General features: G+C 45.8%; 1 protein-coding gene across 1 annotated transcript; it reads left to right on the top strand.

Moving 5' to 3' along the window:
• Positions 1-4,802: 4,802 nt before the first annotated feature.
• On the top strand, positions 4,803-8,175 carry LOC115157614 (guanine nucleotide-binding protein G(s) subunit alpha-like). Its single transcript, XM_029706013.1, has 3 exons — positions 4,803-5,009; positions 7,272-7,339; positions 7,575-8,175. The coding sequence occupies exons 1-3, from the start codon at positions 4,925-4,927 to the stop codon at positions 7,719-7,721; spliced, it is 300 nt and encodes a 99-aa protein (XP_029561873.1). The 5' UTR covers positions 4,803-4,924; the 3' UTR covers positions 7,722-8,175.
• Positions 8,176-22,204: the final 14,029 nt, after the last annotated feature.

Genomic DNA, 22,204 nt, shown 5'->3' with positions numbered 1-22,204 from the left:
CATATGTCCATTAAACCCTTCATATGTCCATATAACCCTTCATTGGCCCTGTCCGGGGGTATCATCGGATGGGGCCACAGTGTCTTCTGATCCATCCTGTCTCAGCCTCCAGTATTTATGCTGCAGTAGTTTATGTATCGGGGGGCTAGGGTCAGTCTGTTACATCTGGAGTATTCTCTTGTCTTATCCGGTGTCCTGTGTGAATTTAAATATGCTCTCTCTAATTCTCTCTTTCTCTCTTTCTTTCTTTCTCTCGGAGGACCTGAGCCCTAGGACCATGCCTTGGGACTACCTGGCATGATGACTCCTTGCTGTCCCCAGTCCACCTGGCCATGCTGCTGCTCCAGTTTCAACTGTTCTGCCTGCGGCTACGGAACCCTGACCTGTTCACCGGACGTGCTTGTTGCACCCTCGCCAACTACTATGATTATTATTATTTGACCATGCTGGTCATTTATGAACATTTTAACATCTTGACCATGTTCTGTTATAATATCCACCCGGCACAGCCAGAAGAGGACTGGCCACCCCTCATAGCCTGGTTCCTCTCTAGGTTTCTTCCTAGGTTTTTGGCCTTTCTAGGGAGTTTTTCCTAGGGAGTTTTTCCTAGCCACCGTTGCTTGCTGTTTGGGGTTTTAGGCTGGGTTTCTGTACAGCACTTTGAGATTTCAGCTGATATACGAAGGGCTATATAAATACATTTGATTTGATTTGATATGTCCATATGTCCATATAACCCTTCATATGTCCATATAACCCTTCATATGTCCATATAACCCTTCATATGTCCATATAACCCTTCATATGTCCATTTAACCCTTTATATGTCCATATAACCCTTCATATGTCCAATAACCCTTCATATGTCCATATAACCCTTCATATGTCCATTTAACCCTTCATATGTCCAATAACCCTTCATATGTCCATATAACCCTTCATATGTCCATCCAACCCTTCATATGTCCATATAACCCTTCATATGTCCATATAACCCTTCATATGTCCATTTAACCCTTCATATGTCCAATAACCCTTCATATGTCCATATAACCCTTCATATGTCCATTTAACCCTTCATATGTCCGTATAACCCTTCATATGTCCATTTAACCCTTTATATGCCCATATAACCCTTTATATGCCCATACAACCCTTCATATGTCCATATAACCCTTTATATGTCCATACAACCATTCATATGTCCATATAATCCTTTTTATGTCCATATAACCCTTCATATGCTTTATAAAGTAAGTAAGTTGCCTTGTCCGAGCCAGGATGGCCCATAGGGGAGGAGCCTACAGATGTAGGATCTTAATTTGAGCCAGTTTGCTGCAACAGGAAATGTGAATTATTATGTTTATTGTAATTAATGGACATTTTATGTAGGGGTTGATACATTTTTCGTTAGGGCAAATCAAGTCTGACAATTTTCAATTAGATATACATTTTGTGATATCCAATTACGAACTTGTTTCATCACTGTAACTCCCCAACGGGCTTGGGAGAGGCGAACGTCGAGTCATGTGTCCTCCAAAACATTACCCACCAAAACACGCTTCTTAATACCCACCCCCTTAACCCGGAAGCCAGCCGCACCAATGTGTCGGAAGAAACACCGTTCAACTGACGACCGTTGTCAGCTTGCAGGCGCCCGGCCCGCCACAAGGAGTCGCTAGAGCGCAATGAGCCAAGTAAAGCCCCCCCCGGGCCAAACCCTCCCCTAACCCGGGACGACGCTGGGCCAGTTGTGTGCCGCCCTATGGGACTTCCAGTCACAGCAGGTTGTGACACAACCTGGGATCGAACCTGGGTCTGTAGTGACGCTTTAGACCGCTGCGCCACTCGGGAGGCCCCTTTAGAAGCCTTTAAAACGTCAAATACACTACAAATTTGCATTCTCAGCAACGAAAGAGTGCACAAATGATGATCCTCCATCTGTATCTCCTGTTTGAATTACAAGTGCACTCCCTGGACAGGACACTAGTCTATTACAGGGCCTTAGCCCCAATCCATCTCCTGCCAAGCAAATCAGCCAATCCATCTCCTTAATGCTGAGTGCCAAGCAGAACAGCCAATCCATCTCCTTAATGCTGAGTGCCAAGCAGAACAGCCAATCCATCTCCTTAATGCTGAGTGCCAAGCAGAACAGCCAATCCATCTCCTTAATAAAAATAAAATGCATTTTTATTCCTATACCATTACTACAGAGAATCAGACAAATGATGCTAACCTCTAACCTAAAGGATATGAACAAAATATGAAAACGTGGCTACATGCAGCTCTCATGTTGATCTCAAAACAAGCTCATCTACTCACGACCGCTCATGCTGTAAACACAGTCCAGTGCATCTACTCACGACCGCTCATGCTGTAAACACAGTCCAGTTCAAAGTGAATGGCACAGATCCATATATGACAATGGTCTATTTGCATATAGGCCTACTGCAGCTCTGATTGGTTATGGCACACCGGTCTGTTAATCCTACTCTGATGCGTTCTGCCTACAACAAAATCTCTTGCGTAGTTCGTTTTGTTTCGGTATGTTGCATTGAAAATGACTAATATTTTGCTGATTCGATCACAATTCCCACAGTAAAGGGAAATGTTAATACTGTTACTAACTAAGGGGGAAAACTCAAAACATTTAAATGAATTTCAATCTCGTGCTTCTCTGCTCGGGCTGATTTTTTTATGACCGGCAGTCCCAGGAGAGCTGCGCGCCTGTGTGCAGCTTACAGGGAACATTGCTAGTGACACTCTTATTTAGAAATATTTAAGTTATTTTCTTCTAATAATTGCATTATTCACAATTCACATAGGCCTACCTGTAGTGCATAGTCCATTCGGCTTGTATCCATCCCCATTTCCAAAGAGCGCTTCTTGTCCGTTTACCAAAGACACGCTCCTCCAAACATTATTCAGTCCTATAAGGCCACATCAACGGTAGTCCTAGGCTTTATCTTGCTTTTGGAAAACATGCCTCACACATACAATACCCTTTACAGAAGCCTCGTATTTTAAATTGAGGAGAAGTGTGACGCATAAACATCTCTACTTGTTGAAGCCAATGTCAATCCACAATGGACAAGGACAAGAATATTCCGTGCCCCGAGCCAAATTGGAGATGACTATGCAAATGCCGTCAATAACCTACAGAACTGGAAACAAACCCTCTTAAGCCATGGAAGTGGCCAAGCCTTCGTCACACCTACAACTTGCTTATTCATTAAAAGCCAACCTTTTTTTTCACGCCACTGCCAGCTATTACACTCATAATAATGGCTGTGAAAATAGCAAAAATATTTCTGACACACCCCGGACCTCCTTTAAAAGTCGTGTCATACTGCAGCACACCTTGCGGGCTGCAGTAGCATTCTGTGGCACCGCAAGCGCTTTGGTTTACCATCACATTAGGTTTGTTAACATAAAACCCACAGAGTGAGACTAAAGACTTAAACGATGCAGAACACTACAGCTTTAGAATGTACAGAATAATTGAAAGTTACCGTATATGCCCATGAATCTTAGACAGCCAACTTTTTATGCTAGAACTGACGTACAGTACCAGTCAAAAGTTTGGACACACCTATGCTTTTCCAACTGTCTTGAAGGAGTTCCCACATATGCTGAGCACTTGTTGGCTGCTTTTCTTTCCTTCTGCGGTCCAACTCATCCCAAACCATCTCAATTGGGTTGAGGTTGGGTGATTGTGGAGGCCAGGTCATCTGATGCAGCAATCCATCACTCTCCTTCTTGGTCAAATAGCCCTTACACAGCCTGGAGGTGTGTTGGGTCATTGTCCTGTTGAAAAACAAATGATAGTGGGACTAAGCCCAAGCCAGATGGGATGGGCGTATCGCTGAAAAATGCTCTGGTAGCCCTGCTGGTTGTGTGCCTTGAATTCTAAATAAATCACTCAGTGTCACCAGCAAAGCACCCCCACACCATCACACCTCCTCCTCCATGCTTCACGGTGGAACCACACATGCGGAGATCATCCGTTCACCTACTCTGCGTCTCACAAAGACACGGCGGTTGGAACCAAAAATCTCTAATTTGGACTCATCAGACCAAAGGACAGATTTCCACCGGTCTAATGTCCATTGCTCGTGTTTCTTGCTCCAAGCAAGTCTCTTCTTCTTATTGGTGTCCTTTAGTAGTGGTTTCTTTGCAGCAATTCGACCATGAAGGTCTGATTCACGCAGTTTCCTGTGAAGCATTTATTTGGGCTGCAATTTCTGAGGCTGGTAACTCTAATGAACGTATCCTCTGCAGCAGAGGTAACTCTGGGTCTTCCTTTCCTGTGGCGGTCCTCATGAGAGCCAGTTTCATCATAGCGCTGGATGGTTTTTGCGACTGCACTAGAAGAAACTTTCAAAGTTCTTGAAATGTTCCAGATTGACTGACCTTCATGTCATAAAGTAATGATGGACTGTTGTTTCTCTTTGCTTATTTGAGCTGTTCTTGCCATAATATGGACTTGGTCTTTTACCAAATTGGGCTATCTTCTGTATACAGCGCAACTGATTGGCTCAAGCGCATTAAGAAGGAAAGAAATTCTACAAATTGACTTTTAAAAAGGCACACCTTTTAATTGAAATGCATTCCAGGTGACTACCTCATGAAGCTGGTTGAGAGAATGCTAAGCGTGTGCAAAGCTGTCATGAAGGCAAAGGGTGGCTACTTTGAAGAATCTCAAAATATAAAATATATTTTGATTTGTTGAACATTGTTTTGGTTACTACATGATTCCATATGCGTTATTTCATAGTTTTAATGTCTTCACTATTATTATACAATGTAGAAAATAGTTATCTTTATCCTGGACCTGACATATTTGTTATTGTTTGTTTGTTTGTTGTTAATCTCCAGATGGTTACGCACTATATCGGTCATCTTATTTCTGAACAAGCAGGACATGTTGGCTGAGAAAGTATTAACTGGAAAATCCAAAATTCAAGACTACTTCCCTGAATATGCTCGCTACACCATACCACATGAAGGTAGGCAGCTCATCACCCCAGACCACACCATCCCACATCACCCCAGACCACACCATCCCACACTACAGTACTACACCATACCACATGAAGGTAGGCAGCTCATCACCCCACACCACACCATCCCACACTACAGTACTACACCATACCACATGAAGGTAGGCAGCTCATCACCCCACACCACACCACCCCACACCACACCATCCCACACTACAGTACTACACCATACCACATGAAGGTAGGCAGCTCACCACCCCAGACCACACCATCCCACACCACACCATCCCACACCACACCATCCCACACTACAGTACTACACCATACCAAATGAAGGTAGGCAGCTCATCACCCCAGACCACACCATCCCACACCACACCATCCCACACTACAGTACTACACCATACCAAATGAAGGTAGGCAGCTCACCACCCCAGACCACACCATCCCACACCACACCATCCCACACTACAGTACTACACCATACTACATGAAGGTAGGCAGCTCATCACCCCAGACCATACCATCCCACACCACACCATCCCACACTACAGTACTACACCATACCAAATGAAGGTAGGCAGCTCATCACCCCACACCACACCATCCCACACCACACCATCCCACACTACAGTACTACACCATACCAAATGAAGGTAGGCAGCTCACCACCCCAGACCACACCATCCCACACCACACCATCCCACACTACAGTACTACACCATACTACATGAAGGTAGGCAGCTCATCACCCCAGACCATACCATCCCACACCACACCATCCCACACTACAGTACTACACCATACCAAATGAAGGTAGGCAGCTCATCACCCCACACCACACCATCCCACACTACAGTACTACACCATACCAAATGAAGGTGGGCAGCTCACCACCCAACACCACACCATCCCACACTACAGTACTACACCATACCAAATGAAGGTAGGCAGCTCACCACCCCACACCACACCATCCCACACTACAGTACTACACCATACCAAATGAAGGCAGCTCACCACACCATCCCACACCACACCATCCCACACTACAATACTACACCATACCAAATGAAGGTAGACAGCTCACCACCCCACACCACACCATCCCACACCACACCATCCCACACTACAGTACTACACCATACCAAATGAAGGTAGGCAGCTCACCACACCACACCACACCATCCCATCCCACACCATCCCACACTACAGTACTACACCATACCAAATGAAGGTAGGCAGCTCACCACACCACACCACACCATCCCATCCCACACCATCCCACACTACAGTACTACACCATACCAAATGAAGGTAGGCAGCTCACCACCCCACACCACCCCACACTACAGTACTACACCATACCAAATGAAGGTAGGCAGCTCACCACACCACACCATCCCACACTACAGTACTACACCATACCAAATGAAGGTAGGCAGCTCACCACACCACATCACATGAAACCACATTATCCCACACCACTCCTCACCACACTACATCACACCACACCTCACCTCTCCACCCCTCACCACGCCACCCCACACCACCCATCACCACACCACCCCTCACCACACCACCCCTTACCATACCACCCCTCACCACCCCACACCATCCCTCTCCACCCCTCACCACACTACACCCCACCACACCATGCTCACCACACCACACCATGCTCACCACACCATACCACACCATGCTCACCACACCATACCACACCATGCTCACCACACCACAGCATGCTCACTACACCATACTCCACCATACTCCACCATACCAAACCATACTACACCATACTCCACCACACCATGCTCACTCCACCATACTACACCATACTCCACCACACCACACCATACTCCACCGCACCATACTACACCATACTACGCCCTACTACCACACCATACTCCACCACACCATACTCCACCACACCACACTACACCATACTCCACCACACCCCACTACACCATACTCCACCATACTCCACCATACCACACCACACCATACTCCACCACACCATACTATGCCATACTACACCATACTACACCATACTACACCACACCACACTCCACCATACTCCACCATACTCCACCATACTACACCATACCAAACCATATTCCACCATACTCCACTATACTACACCATACTACACCACACCAAACGAAGGTAGGTACCTATTTGAACTAAAGTTTGAACTCATTGGATGTCGTCTCTTGTTTATCAGGCAGTTGAACCTGAAGTGTGTTTCTGTCTGTTTATGTTCCACAGCAACTCCTGAACCTGGTGAAGACCCCAAAGTGACTAGAGCGAAGTTTTTCATCCGAGACGAGTTCCTGGTAAGTATTCAGTATTACTAATTCATGTTTAAACCTACAATCTGGGATTTTTTTATTTTTTTAAAATATTTTAAAAAATTGGCTGCCGTTTTGTTCAAAATGTCCAAACATTAATGTGATGTACCAATCACAGACTGTAGCTTTTAAAAGTCCCTTTTTTTAGCACCTGTTTTAATACTCTTGTCGGTAACCCTGGGCCCGATGTAATCAAACATGCCCTCTCACCTCGCCTCAGAGGATCAGCACAGCCAGCGGAGATGGTAGACACTACTGCTACCCACATTTCACCTGTGCTGTGGACACGGAGAACATCAGGAGAGTCTTTAACGACTGTCGAGATATCATTCAGAGGATGCATCTGAGGCAGTACGAACTCTTGTGAAGGGATGGACGGACACACACACACACACACACACACACACACCCACCCATCAAGCCTTCTGGGGTTTTATTCAAACATTTTGAATCCTCGACCCTAAAAAACTGACCTGCTCCCTTCAACCCCACCCTCTGCCCTGATGGCGACTACAAAGTACTACTGAGGTGTCATCCTCTTCCTCTTGTTCGGAGAACGACTGAGGTGTCATCCTCTTCCTCTTGTTCGGAGAACGACTGAGGTGTCATCCTCTTCCTCTTGTTCGGAGATTGAGTCATTCCTCCTTTCTACAGACATGAAGGAATGGAAGGGAAGTTGTTGCTTTTCTGCCTTTATTTGTCATTCCACTAAAGCCTGAGGCTTCCTCCTGCACTGTTGGGACATGTTGTTGGATTGGACTAGTGGACTGACTGACTGGCTGGCTGACTGGCTGACTAGCTGGCTGACTGACTAGCTGGCTGGCTGGCTGACTGACTGACTGACTGGGTGGTGTGTGGATCAATGTGTGTGTGTGTGTCACCTGTCCCCCATTCCCTTCCGAAGAAAGAGTGATAACGGACAGAGAGAGGGAGGAAGAAGAGGAGGAAGACAAACGAGGAAGAAGAACAGAAAATGCACTTTGCTTAATGCACAGGTTGTTTAATACCTTTTTTTGTTGAGGAAGTATAAACACAATGTAGCATCACAATATTTAATACTCTGTCTTACACAGTACCAGTGTTTCAGGTCGACTGAGGGATGGAGAGACTCAGGCCTCCTGTTGTTTGAGAACCGAGAGAGAGAGAGAGAGAGAGAGAGAGAGAGAGAGAGAGAGAGAGAGAGAGAGAGAGAGAGAGAGAGAGAGAGAGAGAGAGAGAGAGAGAGAGAGAGAGAGAGAGAGAGAGAGAGAGAGAGAGAGAGAGAGAGAGAGAGAACTGGGAGCCAGGGAGCCAGGGAGCCAGGGAGCCAGGGAGCCAGGGAGGAAACGATGGGATGAAGAAAGGAATTGGGACTAAGCCCTCTGCAACTTATCTCCCGTCGCTGCTTTCTGCCTGGCGTGACGCCGTCCTGGAAGGAACAACTACCAGACACGCTGACCGACTGGTCTGTCAACAACAATCGTTTTAGCTTAGAAGATCTCAGACGGAGGGGGGGACGGGAGGGGACAGACGGAGGGGGGACGGGACAGGAGGGGCGGGGGACGGGAGGGGACAGACAGAGGGGGGACGGGAGGGGGGGGACGGGAGGGGACAGACGGAGGGGGGACGGGAGGGGGGACGGGAGGGGACAGACGGAGGGGGGACGGGAGGGGACAGACAGAGGGACGGGGACAGAATTTATTCCTTTTATTATTGTTTTCGTTTTTTTTTTGTTAGTTTAAAAACTTGTACTGAACTGAACAAGGCTTCTTGATTTATCCTGTACAGACTGTCAAATGTAATATTATTTTGTACAACTACTTTATTGAATGAAAAACAAATCTACTTGTAGATCTTTGTGCCTTGATTATGGCTGTACCTGTACATTGAGCTGGGATGTTTGTTTTCTGACCCCTTGACCTGCGCTCTACAGCTTGATGTCAACAACCCTGTCTATAGAAGCACATGCAGCGGTGTCAGATCAGACTGGTGAGACGACTCTCTGGCTGCGGTGTCAGATCAGACTGGTGAGACGACTCTCTGACTGCGTTGTCAGATCAGACTGGTGAGACTCTGACTCTCTGACTGCGGTGTCAGATCAGACTGGTGAGACGACGACTCTCTGACTGCGGTGTCAGATCAGACTGGTGAGACGACGACTCTCTGACTGCGGTGTCAGATCAGACTGGTGAGACGACTCTCTGACTGCGGTGTCAGATCAGACTGGTGAGACGACGACTCTCTGACTGCGGTGACAGATCAGACTGGTGAGATGACTCTCTGACTGCGGTGTCAGATCAGACTGGTGAGATGACTCTCTGACTGCGGTGTCAGATCAGACTGGAGAGATGATTCTCTGGCTGCGGTGTCAGATCAGACTGGTGAGAAGACTCTCTGGCTGCGGTGTCAGATCAGACTGGTGAGACGACTCTCTGACTGCGGTGACAGATCAGACTGGTGAGACAACGACTCTGACTGCGGTGTCAGATCAGACTGGTGAGACGACTCTCTGACTGCGGTGACAGATCAGACTGGTGAGACAACTCTCTGACTGCGGTGACAGATCAGACTAGTGAGACGATTCTCTGACTGCGGTGTCAGATCAGACTGGTGAGACGACTCTCTGACTGCGGTGTCAGATCAGACTGGTGAGACGACAACTCTGACTGCGGTGTCAGATCAGACTGGTGAGACAACTCTCTGACTGCGGTGTCAGATCAGTCTGGTGAGACGACGACTCTCTGACTGCGGTGTCAGATCAGTCTGGTGAGACGACGCTCTGACTGCGGTGACAGATCAGACTGGTGAGACGACGACTCTGACTGCGGTGACAGATCAGACTGGTGAGACGACGACTCTGACTGCGGTGTCAGATCAGACTGGTGAGAAGACTCTCTGGCTGCGGTGTCAGATCAGACTGGTGAGACGACTCTCTGACTGCGGTGACAGATCAGACTGGTGAGACGACGACTCTGACTGCGGTGACAGATCAGACTGGTCAGACGACTCTCTGACTGCGGTGTCAGATCAGACTGGTGAGACGACTCTCTGACTGCGGTGTCAGATCAGACTGGTGAGACGACTCTCTGACTGCGGTGTCAGATCAGACTGGTGAGACGACGACTCTCTGACTGCGGTGTCAGATCAGACTGGTGAGACAACTCTCTGACTGCGGTGACAGATCAGACTGGTGAGACGACTCTCTGACTGCGGTGACAGATCAGACTGGTGAGACGACTCTCTGACTGCGGTGTCAGATCAGACTGGTGAGACGACAACTCTGACTGCGGTGTCAGATCAGACTGGTGAGACGACTCTCTGACTGCGGTGTCAGATCAGTCTGGTGAGACGACGACTCTCTGACTGCGGTGTCAGATCAGTCTGGTGAGACGACGACTCTGACTGCGGTGACAGATCAGACTGGTGAGACGACGACTCTGACTGCGGTGTCAGATCAGACTGGTGAGAAGACTCTCTGGCTGCGGTGTCAGATCAGACTGGTGAGACGACTCTCTGACTGCGGTGACAGATCAGACTGGTGAGACGACGACTCTGACTGCGGTGACAGATCAGACTGGTCAGACGACTCTCTGACTGCGGTGTCAGATCAGACTGGTGAGACGACTCTCTGACTGCGGTGTCAGATCAGACTGGTGAGACGACTCTCTGACTGCGGTGTCAGATCAGACTGGTGAGACGACGACTCTCTGACTGCGGTGTCAGATCAGACTGGTGAGATGACTCTCTGGCTGCGGTGTCAGATCAGACTGGTGAGAAGACTCTCTGGCTGCAGTGTCAGATCAGACTGGTGAGACGACTCTCTGACTGCGGTGACAGATCAGACTGGTGAGACGACTCTCTGACTGCGGTGACAGATCAGACTGGTGAGACGATTCTCTGACTGCGGTGTCAGATCAGACTGGTGAGACGACTCTCTGACTGCGGTGTCAGATCAGACTGGTGAGACGACAACTCTGACTGCGGTGTCAGATCAGACTGGTGAGACGACTCTCTGACTGCGGTGTCAGATCAGTCTGGTGAGACGACGACTCTCTGACTGCGGTGTCAGATCAGTCTGGTGAGACGACTCTCTGACTGCGGTGACAGATCAGACTGGTGAGACGACGACTCTGACTGCAGTGACAGATCAGACTGGTGAGACGACGACTCTGACTGCGGTGACAGATCAGACTGGTCAGACGACTCTCTGACTGCGGTGACAGATCAGACTGGTGAGACGATTCTCTGACTGCGGTGTCAGATCAGACTGGTGAGACGACTCTCTGACTGCGGTGTCAGATCAGACTGGTGAGACGACAACTCTGACTGCGGTGTCAGATCAGACTGGTGAGACGACTCTCTGACTGCGGTGTCAGATCAGACTGGTGAGACGACGACTCTGACTGCGGTGACAGATCAGACTGGTGAGACAACGACTCTGACTGCGGTGTCAGATCAGACTGGTCAGACGACTCTCTGACTGCGGTGACAGATCAGACTGGTGAGACGACTCTCTGACTGCGGTGTTGTAGAGACACCACTTTCTTTTTACAGGGTTTCTGCTTTAAAATAAAAAGGAAATGCTATTTAGCAAAACAAATAAAAAATAGAACCCTGAATATATTATGCAAATGAACCGCCGAGCTGCGAGGAGAAGATGAGACATTGCAGCGAATGAACGCCATGACTTGCGTCCCTATTGGCAGCCTATTGGCACTGTAATTGAATCCTATTGGCAGCCTATTGGCACTGTAATTGAATCCTGTTGGCAGCCTGTTGGCAGCCTATTGGCACAGTAATTGAATCCTATTGGGAGCCTATTGGCACTGTAATTGAATCCTGTTGGCAGCCTATTGGCAGCCTATTGGCACTGTAATTGAATCCTATTGGCAGCCTATTGGCAGCCTATTGGCACTGTAATTGAATCCTATTGGCAGCCTATTGGCACTGTAATTGAATCCTGTTGGCAGCCTATTCCCTATATACTTTTGACCAGGGGCCCTATAGCACTACACAGGGAGTAGGCTACCATTTGGGACACACACCACATGCTTTTTCCCCTCCCATCTTATCCCAAAAAATGTGAGAATCTTCCACAGCTTTAAAGGAAAAACACATTGGCAGTTCATTGGAAAGTGTCCAAATTGCAATCTGTTTTTGAATGGGAGCCCAACTCTTTCTAGTTGTGTGTGTGTGTGTGTGTGTGTGTGTGTGTGTGTGTGTGTGTGTGTGTGTGTGTGTGTGCATATAAGGAAGATAGACTCACAGAGTCGTATTGTGTGAATGATGATGATGAAGATAAAGGACAGCGAGTGTGTACTGTACGTTGGTGTGTGTTACCTTTTATACATTGAATGTACATGTATATGTCTATATAAATATATATGTACAAAGTATACATGTTTAATTATGTGTGTACCTAGGAGGTGTACAGTCAGTATACATACCTGTATATGGTAAATATTTAAACATTACAAACCTACTCTGAGTGGACAAAACATTATGAACACCTGCTCTTTCCATGACAGACTGACCAGGTGAATCCAGGTTAAAGCTATGATCCCTTATTGATGTCACTTGTTAAATCCACTTCAATCAGTGTAGATGAAGGGGAGGAGACAGGTTAAAGAATGATGTTTAAGCCTTGAGACAATTGAGACATGGATTGTGTATGTGTGCCATTCAGAGGGTGAATGGACAAGACAAAATATTTAAGTGCCTTTGAACAGGGTATGGTAGTAGGAGCCAGGCGCACCAGTTTGTGTCAAGAACTGCAACGCTGCTGGATTTTTCACACTCAACAGTTTCCTGTGTGTATCCAGAATGGTCCACCACCCAAAGGACATCCAGCCAACTGGACACAACTGTGGGAAGCATTGGAATCAACGTGGGCCAGCATCCCTGTGGAACGCTTTCAACACCTTGTAGAGTCCATGTCCTGATGAATGGAGGCTGTTCTGAGGGGAAAAGGGGGGTTCAACTCAATGTTAGGAAGGTGTTCCTAATGTTTTGTGCATTGAGTTTAAGTCAGCATGTTAAAGAATGGAGAGGGAGAGAGAGGGAGGATAGGAAGAGTCCTGATGCATTCCGACATGGCTCAGCCAGGCTGTCAGCATCACCCAAACCAACAAGACAAGGTCATGCATCACAAACGGAACCCTATTATGGAGCCCTATTCCCTATATAGTGCACTACTTTAGACCAGAGCCCTGTGGAACCCTATTCCCTATATAGTGCACTACTTTAGACCAGAGCCCTATGGAACCCTATTCCCTATATAGTGCACTACTTTAGACCAGAGCCCTATGGAACCCTATTCCCTATATAGTGCACTACTTTAGACCAGAGCCCTATAGAACCCTATTCCCTATATAGTGCACTACTTTAGACCAGAGCCCTATGGGACCCTATTCCCTATATAGTGCACTACTTTAGACCAGAGCCCTATGGAACCCTATTCCCTATATAGTGCACTACTTTAGACCAGAGCCCTATGGAACCCTATTCCCTATATAGTGCACTACTTTAGTTCAGAGCCCTATGGAACCCTATTCCCTATATAGTGCACTACTTTAGACCAGAGCCCTATGGAACCCTATTCCCTATATAGTGCACTACTTAAGACCAGAGCCCTATGGCACCCTATTCCCTATACATAGTGCACTACTTAAGACCAGAGCCCTATGGCACCCTATTCCCTATATAGTGCACTACTTTAGACCAGAGCCCTATGGCACCCTATTCCCTATATAGTACACTACTTTAGACCAGAGCCCTATGGCACCCTATTCCCTATATAGTGCACTACTTTAGACCAGAGCCCTATGGGACCCTATTCCCTATATATAGTGCACTACTTTAGACCAGAGCCCTATGGAACCCTATTCCCTATATAGTGCACTACTTTAGACCAGAGCCCTATGGCACCCTATTCCCTATATAGTGCACTACTTTAGACCAGAGCCCTATTCCCTATATAGTGCACTACTTTAGACCAGAGCCCTATTCCCTATATAGTGCACTACTTTAGACCAGAGCCCTATTCCCTATATAGTGCACTACAGTTGACTAGGATTCTATGGGATCCCTTTCAGAACCCAGCCAGTGTTCATGTGTGACCATTTCTCTAGTCAGTTATGTTGTATTTCTGCTATGCTGAGTTATAACGTGGTCTAGGTTGAAGCAGCTGATTCCTTGTTTTAAACCCATCCGTTTTAGGTAAGTCACTTCCTGTGTTGTATATAGATGGTGATACTTTCATAAATAGGTCGCTGTGGTTCCCAGGCCACTTTCCACCCTTTTAACAACAATAACAATAAGAACAACAACCTGCTCGTGTTGCACTTGTCTTTACTAAATGACTGTGTCATTACAGGGGTAATAAAGCAGGTGATCGCTATTTAAACCTCAGTAACAGTTCAGGACTAGTTAGTTCCTAGTTAGTTAGCTTAGTTAGTTAGCCTAGATAGTTAGCCTAGTTAGTTAGCTTAGTTAGCCTAGTTAGTTCCTAGTTAGTTAGCTTAGTTAGCCTAGTTAGTTCCTAGTTAGTTAGCTTAGTTAGCCTAGTTAGTTAGCTTAGTTAGCCTAGTTAGTTCCTAGTAAGTTAGCCTAGTTAGTTAGCTTAGTTAGTTCCTGGTTATCAACCCACTGTAACAGAAAGGGTCCCTACCACTAGATAAATAGGGTTCCTCCCACTAGATAAATAGGGTTCCTACCACTAGATAAATAGGGTTCCTCCCACTAGATAAATAGGGTTCCTACCACTAGATAAATAGGGTTCCTCCCACTAGATAAATAGGGTTCCTACCACTAGATAAATAGGGTCCCTACACTAGATAAATAGGGTTCCTCCCACTAGATAAATAGGGTTCCTACCACTAGATAAATAGGGTTCCTACCACTAGATAAATAGGGTTCCTACCACTAGATAAATAGGGTTCCTACCACTAGATAAATAGGGTTCCTACCACTAGATAAATAGGGTCCCTCCCACTAGATAAATAGGGTTCCTACCACTAGATAAATAGGGTCCCTACCACTAGATAAATAGGGTTCCTCCCACTAGATAAATAGGGTTCCTACCACTAGATAAATAGGGTTCCTACCACTAGATAAATAGGGTTCCTACCACTAGATAAATAGGGTTCCTCCCACTAGATAAATAGGGTTCCTCCCACTAGATAAATAGGGTCCCTCCCACTAGATAAATAGGGTCCCTCCCACTAGATAAATAGGGTTCCTACACTAGATAAATAGGGTTCCTCCCACTAGATAAATAGGGTCCCTCCCACTAGATAAATAGGGTCCCTACACTAGATAAATAGGGTTCCTACCACTAGATAAATAGGGTTCCTCCCACTAGATAAATAGGGTCCCTCCCACTAGATAAATAGGGTCCCTCCCACTAGATAAATAGGGTTCCTACACTAGATAAATAGGGTTCCTCCCACTAGATAAATAGGGTCCCTACACTAGATAAATAGGGTTCCTCCCACTAGATAAATAGGGTTCCTACCACTAGATAAATAGGGTCCCTACACTAGATAAATAGGGTTCCTACCACTAGATAAATAGGGTTCCTACCACTAGATAAATAGGGTCCCTACCACTAGATAAATAGGGTTCCTCCCACTAGATAAATAGGGTCCCTACACTAGATAAATAGGGTTCCTACCACTAGATAAATAGGGTTCCTACCACTAGATAAATAGGGTTCCTCCCACTAGATAAATAGGGTCCCTCCCACTAGATAAATAGGGTTCCTACCACTAGATAAATAGGGTCCCTACCACTAGATAAATAGGGTCCCTACCACTAGATAAATAGGGTTCCTCCCACTAGATAAATAGGGTTCCTCCCACTAGATAAATAGGGTTCCTCCCACTAGATAAATAGGGTTCCTACCACTAGATAAATAGGGTTCCTACCACTAGATAAATAGGGTTCCTACAACTAGATAAATAGGGTTCCTACCACTAGATAAATAGGGTTCCTACCACTAGATAAATAGGGTTCCTCCCACTAGATAAATAGGGTTCCTACCATTAGATAAATAGGGTTCCTACCACTAGATAAATAGGGTCCCTACACTAGATAAATAGGGTTCCTCCCACTAGATAAATAGGGTCCCTACACTAGATAAATAGGGTTCCTCCCACTAGATAAATAGGGTTCCTCCCACTAGATAAATAGGGTTCCTACCACTAGATAAATAGGGTTCCTACCACTAGATAAATAGGGTCCCTACACTAGATAAATAGGGTTCCTACCACTAGATAAATAGGGTTCCTCCCACTAGATAAATAGGGTCCCTCCCACTAGATAAATAGGGTCCCTCCCACTAGATAAATAGGGTTCCTCCCACTAGATAAATAGGGTCCCTCCCACTAGATAAATAGGGTTCCTCCCACTAGATAAATAGGGTTCCTACCACTAGATAAATAGGGTTCCTCCCACTAGATAAATAGGGTCCCTACCACTAGATAAATAGGGTCCCTCCAACTAGATAAATAGGGTCCCTACACTAGATAAATAGGGTTCCTACCACTAGATAAATAGGGTTCCTCCCACTAGATAAATAGGGTTCCTACCACTAGATAAATAGGGTTCCTACCACTAGATAAATAGGGTCCCTCCAACTAGATAAATAGGGTCCCTCCCACTAGATAAATAGGGTCCCTCCCACTAGATAAATAGGGTCCCTCCCACTAGATAAATAGGGTCCCTACACTAGATAAATAGGGTCCCTACACTAGATAAATAGGGTCCCTACACTAGATAAATAGGGTCCCTACACTAGATAAATAGGGTCCCTCCCACTAGATAAATAGGGTCCCTACCACTAGATAAATAGGGTCCCTCCCACTAGATAAATAGGGTCCCTACACTAGATAAATAGGGTTCCTCCCACTAGATAAATAGGGTCCCTACACTAGATAAATAGGGTCCCTACACTAGATAAATAGGGTCCCTACACTAGATAAATAGGGTTCCTACACTAGATAAATAGGGTTCCTACCACTAGATAAATAGGGTTCCTCCCACTAGATAACTAGGGTTCCTACCACTAGATAAATAGGGTCCCTCCCACTAGATAAATAGGGTCCCTACACTAGATAAATAGGGTTCCTACAACTAGATAAATAGGGTTCCTACCACTAGATAAATAGGGTTCCTACCACTAGATAAATAGGGTTCCTACCACTAGATAAATAGGGTCCCTCCCACTAGATAAATAGGGTTCCTACCACTAGATAAATAGGGTTCCTACCACTAGATAAATAGGGTCCCTCCCACTAGATAAATAGGGTTCCTACCACTAGATAAATAGGGTCCCTACACTAGATAAATAGGGTTCCTACCACTAGATAAATAGGGTTCCTCCCACTAGATAAATAGGGTTCCTACCACTAGATAAATAGGGTTCCTCCCACTAGATAAATAGGGTCCCTCCCACTAGATAAATAGGGTTCCTACCACTAGATAAATAGGGTCCCTACCACTAGATAAATAGGGTCCCTACCACTAGATAAATAGGGTTCCTCCCACTAGATAAATAGGGTTCCTCCCACTAGATAAATAGGGTTCCTCCCACTAGATAAATAGGGTTCCTACCACTAGATAAATAGGGTCCCTACACTAGATAAATAGGGTCCCTACACTAGATAAATAGGGTTCCTACACTAGATAAATAGGGTTCCTACCACTAGATAAATAGGGTTCCTCCCACTAGATAAATAGGGTTCCTACCACTAGATAAATAGGGTCCCTCCCACTAGATAAATAGGGTCCCTACACTAGATAAATAGGGTTCCTACCACTAGATAAATAGGGTTCCTACCACTAGATAAATAGGGTTCCTACCACTAGATAAATAGGGTTCCTACCACTAGATAAATAGGGTCCCTCCCACTAGATAAATAGGGTTCCTACCACTAGATAAATAGGGTTCCTACCACTAGATAAATAGGGTCCCTCCCACTAGATAAATAGGGTTCCTACCACTAGATAAATAGGGTCCCTACACTAGATAAATAGGGTTCCTACCACTAGATAAATAGGGTTCCTCCCACTAGATAAATAGGGTTCCTCCCACTAGATAAATAGGGTTCCTACCACTAGATAAATAGGGTTCCTCCCACTAGATAAATAGGGTCCCTCCCACTAGATAAATAGGGTTCCTACCACTAGATAAATAGGGTCCCTACCACTAGATAAATAGGGTCCCTACCACTAGATAAATAGGGTTCCTCCCACTAGATAAATAGGGTTCCTCCCACTAGATAAATAGGGTTCCTCCCACTAGATAAATAGGGTTCCTACCACTAGATAAATAGGGTTCCTACCACTAGATAAATAGGGTCCCTCCAACTAGATAAATAGGGTCCCTCCCACTAGATAAATAGGGTCCCTCCCACTAGATAAATAGGGTCCCTCCCACTAGATAAATAGGGTCCCTACACTAGATAAATAGGGTCCCTACACTAGATAAATAGGGTCCCTACACTAGATAAATAGGGTCCCTACACTAGATAAATAGGGTCCCTCCCACTAGATAAATAGGGTCCCTACCACTAGATAAATAGGGTCCCTCCCACTAGATAAATAGGGTCCCTACACTAGATAAATAGGGTTCCTCCCACTAGATAAATAGGGTCCCTACACTAGATAAATAGGGTCCCTACACTAGATAAATAGGGTCCCTACACTAGATAAATAGGGTTCCTACACTAGATAAATAGGGTTCCTACCACTAGATAAATAGGGTTCCTCCCACTAGATAAATAGGGTTCCTACCACTAGATAAATAGGGTCCCTCCCACTAGATAAATAGGGTCCCTACACTAGATAAATAGGGTTCCTACCACTAGATAAATAGGGTTCCTCCCACTAGATAAATAGGGTTCCTACCACTAGATAAATAGGGTTCCTCCCACTAGATAAATAGGGTTCCTACCACTAGATAAATAGGGTTCCTACCACTAGATAAATAGGGTCCCTCCCACTAGATAAATAGGGTCCCTACACTAGATAAATAGGGTCCCTACACTAGATAAATAGGGTTCCTACACTAGATAAATAGGGTTCCTACCACTAGATAAATAGGGTTCCTCCCACTAGATAAATAGGGTTCCTACCACTAGATAAATAGGGTCCCTCCCACTAGATAAATAGGGTCCCTACACTAGATAAATAGGGTTCCTACCACTAGATAAATAGGGTTCCTCCCACTAGATAAATAGGGTTCCTACCACTAGATAAATAGGGTTCCTCCCACTAGATAAATAGGGTTCCTACCACTAGATAAATAGGGTTCCTACCACTAGATAAATAGGGTCCCTCCCACTAGATAAATAGGGTCCCTACACTAGATAAATAGGGTTCCTACCACTAGATAAATAGGGTTCCTCCCACTAGATAAATAGGGTTCCTACCACTAGATAAATAGGTTTCCTCCCACTAGATAAATAGGGTTCCTCCCACTAGATAAATAGGGTTCCTCCCACTAGATAAATAGGGTCCCTACCACTAGATAAATAGGGTTCCTACCACTAGATGAATAGGGTTCCTCCCACTAGATAAATAGGGTTCCTCCCACTAGATAAATAGGGTTCCTACCACTAGATAAATAGGGTTCCTCCCACTAGATAAATAGGGTTCCTCCCACTAGATAAATAGGGTTCCTACCACTAGATAAATAGGGTTCCTCCCACTAGATAAATAGGGTCCCTCCCACTAGATAAATAGGGTTCCTACCACTAGATAAATAGGGTCCCTCCCACTAGATAAATAGGGTTCCTACCACTAGATAAATAGGGTTCCTACCACTAGATAAATAGGGTCCCTACACTAAATAAATAGGGTCCCTCCCACTAGATAAATAGGGTCCCTACACTAGATAAATAGGGTTCCTACCACTCGATAAATAGGGTCCCTACACTAGATAAATAGGGTCCCTCCAACTAGATAAATAGGGTCCCTACACTAGATAAATAGGGTTCCTACCACTAGATAAATAGGGTTCCTACCACTAGATAAATAGGGTTCCTCCCACTAGATAAATAGGGTTCCTACCACTAGATAAATAGGGTTCCTCCCACTAGATAAATAGGGTCCCTACACTAGATAAATAGGGTCCCTCCCACTAGATAAATAGGGTCCCTACACTAGATAAATAGGGTTCCTACCACTAGATAAATAGGGTCCCTACCACTAGATAAATAGGGTTCCTACCACTAGATAAATAGGGTTCCTACCACTAGATAAATAGGGTTCCTACCACTAGATAAATAGGGTCCCTCCCACTAGATAAATAGGGTTCTTCCGTAGTGTTCTACACTCACGACAAATTCACCTGAACTTTAAACTGTTGACATAATTTACTTTATTAGTATTTACATACATTTGCATACAGAAAAGAAAAAACAGGTTCATTTTTAAGAATGAAAACAACATCACCACTGTAAGACAACGGTTATTAAAGTCCATTACCGCTGTAGGGACCATAAAAGCTGTGTGTGTCTTTAATACATTAAATGCTGCTTGAAGACATGCATTTCTTGCTCTGGTATCAGTATATATACTAGAGATCAGGGCCCGTTACCCACAAAGCCTCTCTGGGTAGGATTGCTGATCTAGCCTTTGAACAAGATTTAAAAAAATATATACTGCTCAAAAAAATAAAGGGAACACTTAAACAACACATCCTAGATCTGAATGAAATAAATAATCTTATTAAATACTTTTTTCTTTACATAGTTGAATGTGCTGACAACAAAATCACACAAAAAATAATCAATGGAAATCCAATTTATCAACCCATGGAGGTCTGGATTTGAAGTCACACTCAAAATTAAAGTGGAAAACCACACTACAGGCGGATCCAACTTTGATGTAATGTCCTTAAAACAAGTCAAAATGAGGCTCAGTAGTGTGTGTGGCCTCCACGTGCCTGTATGACCTCCCTACAACGCCTGGGCATGCTCCTGATGAGGTGGCGGATGGTCTCCTGAGGGATCTCCTCCCAGACCTGGACTAAAGCATCCGCCAACTCCTGGACAGTTTGTGGTGCAACGTGGCGTTGGTGGATGGAGCGAGACATGATGTCCCAGATGTGCTCAATTGGATTCAGGTCTGGGAACGGGCGGGCCAGTCCATAGCATCAATGCCTTCCTCTTGCAGGAACTGCTGACACACTCCGGCCACATGAGGTCTAGCATTGTCTTGCATTAGGAGGAACCCAGGGCCAACTGCACCAGCATAAGGTCTCACAAGGGGTCTGAGGATCTCATCTCGGTACCTAATGGCAGTCAGGCTACCTCTGGTGAGCACATGGAGGGCTGTGGCCCCCCCAAAGAAATGCCACCCCACACCATGACTGACCCACCGCCAAACCGGTCATGCTGGAGGATGTTGCAGGCAGCAGAACGTCCTCCACGGCGTCTCCAGACTCTGTCACGTCTGTCACGTGCTCAGTGTGAATCTGCTTTCATCTGTGAAGAGCACAGGGCGCCAGTGGCGAATTTGCCAATCTTGGTGTTCTCTGGCAAATGCCAAATGTACTGCACGGTGTTGGGCTGTAAGCACAACCCCCACCTGTGGACATCGGGCCCTCATACCACCCTCATGGAGTCTGTTTCTGACCGTTTGAGCAGACACATGCACATTTGTGGCCTGCTGGAGGCCATTTTGCAGGGCTCTGGCAGTGCTTCTCCTACTCCTCCTTGCACAAAGGCGAAGGTAGCGGTCCTGCTGCTGGGTTGTTGCCCTCCTACGGCCTCCTCCACGTCTCCTGATGTACTGGCCTGTCTCCTGGTAGCGCCTCCATGCTCTGGACACTACGCTGACAGACACAGCAAACCTTCTTGCCAC

This window comes from Salmo trutta, chromosome 21 (assembly GCF_901001165.1).
Source record: "Salmo trutta chromosome 21, fSalTru1.1, whole genome shotgun sequence".
NCBI classification, from domain to species: domain Eukaryota; kingdom Metazoa; phylum Chordata; class Actinopteri; order Salmoniformes; family Salmonidae; genus Salmo; species Salmo trutta.
This window is presented reverse-complemented; position numbering and strand designations above follow the sequence as displayed.

Excerpts from the sequence above, each read along its gene's own strand:
- LOC115157614 (XM_029706013.1), top strand. The coding sequence starts at position 4,925 with ATGTTGGCTGAGAAAGTATTAACTGGAAAATCCAAAATTCAAGACTAC. Across the intron at positions 5,010-7,271 it reads CTACACCATACCACATGAAG|CAACTCCTGAACCTGGTGAA; the intron begins GTAGGCAGCTCA and ends TATGTTCCACAG. Across the intron at positions 7,340-7,574 it reads TCATCCGAGACGAGTTCCTG|AGGATCAGCACAGCCAGCGG; the intron begins GTAAGTATTCAG and ends ACCTCGCCTCAG.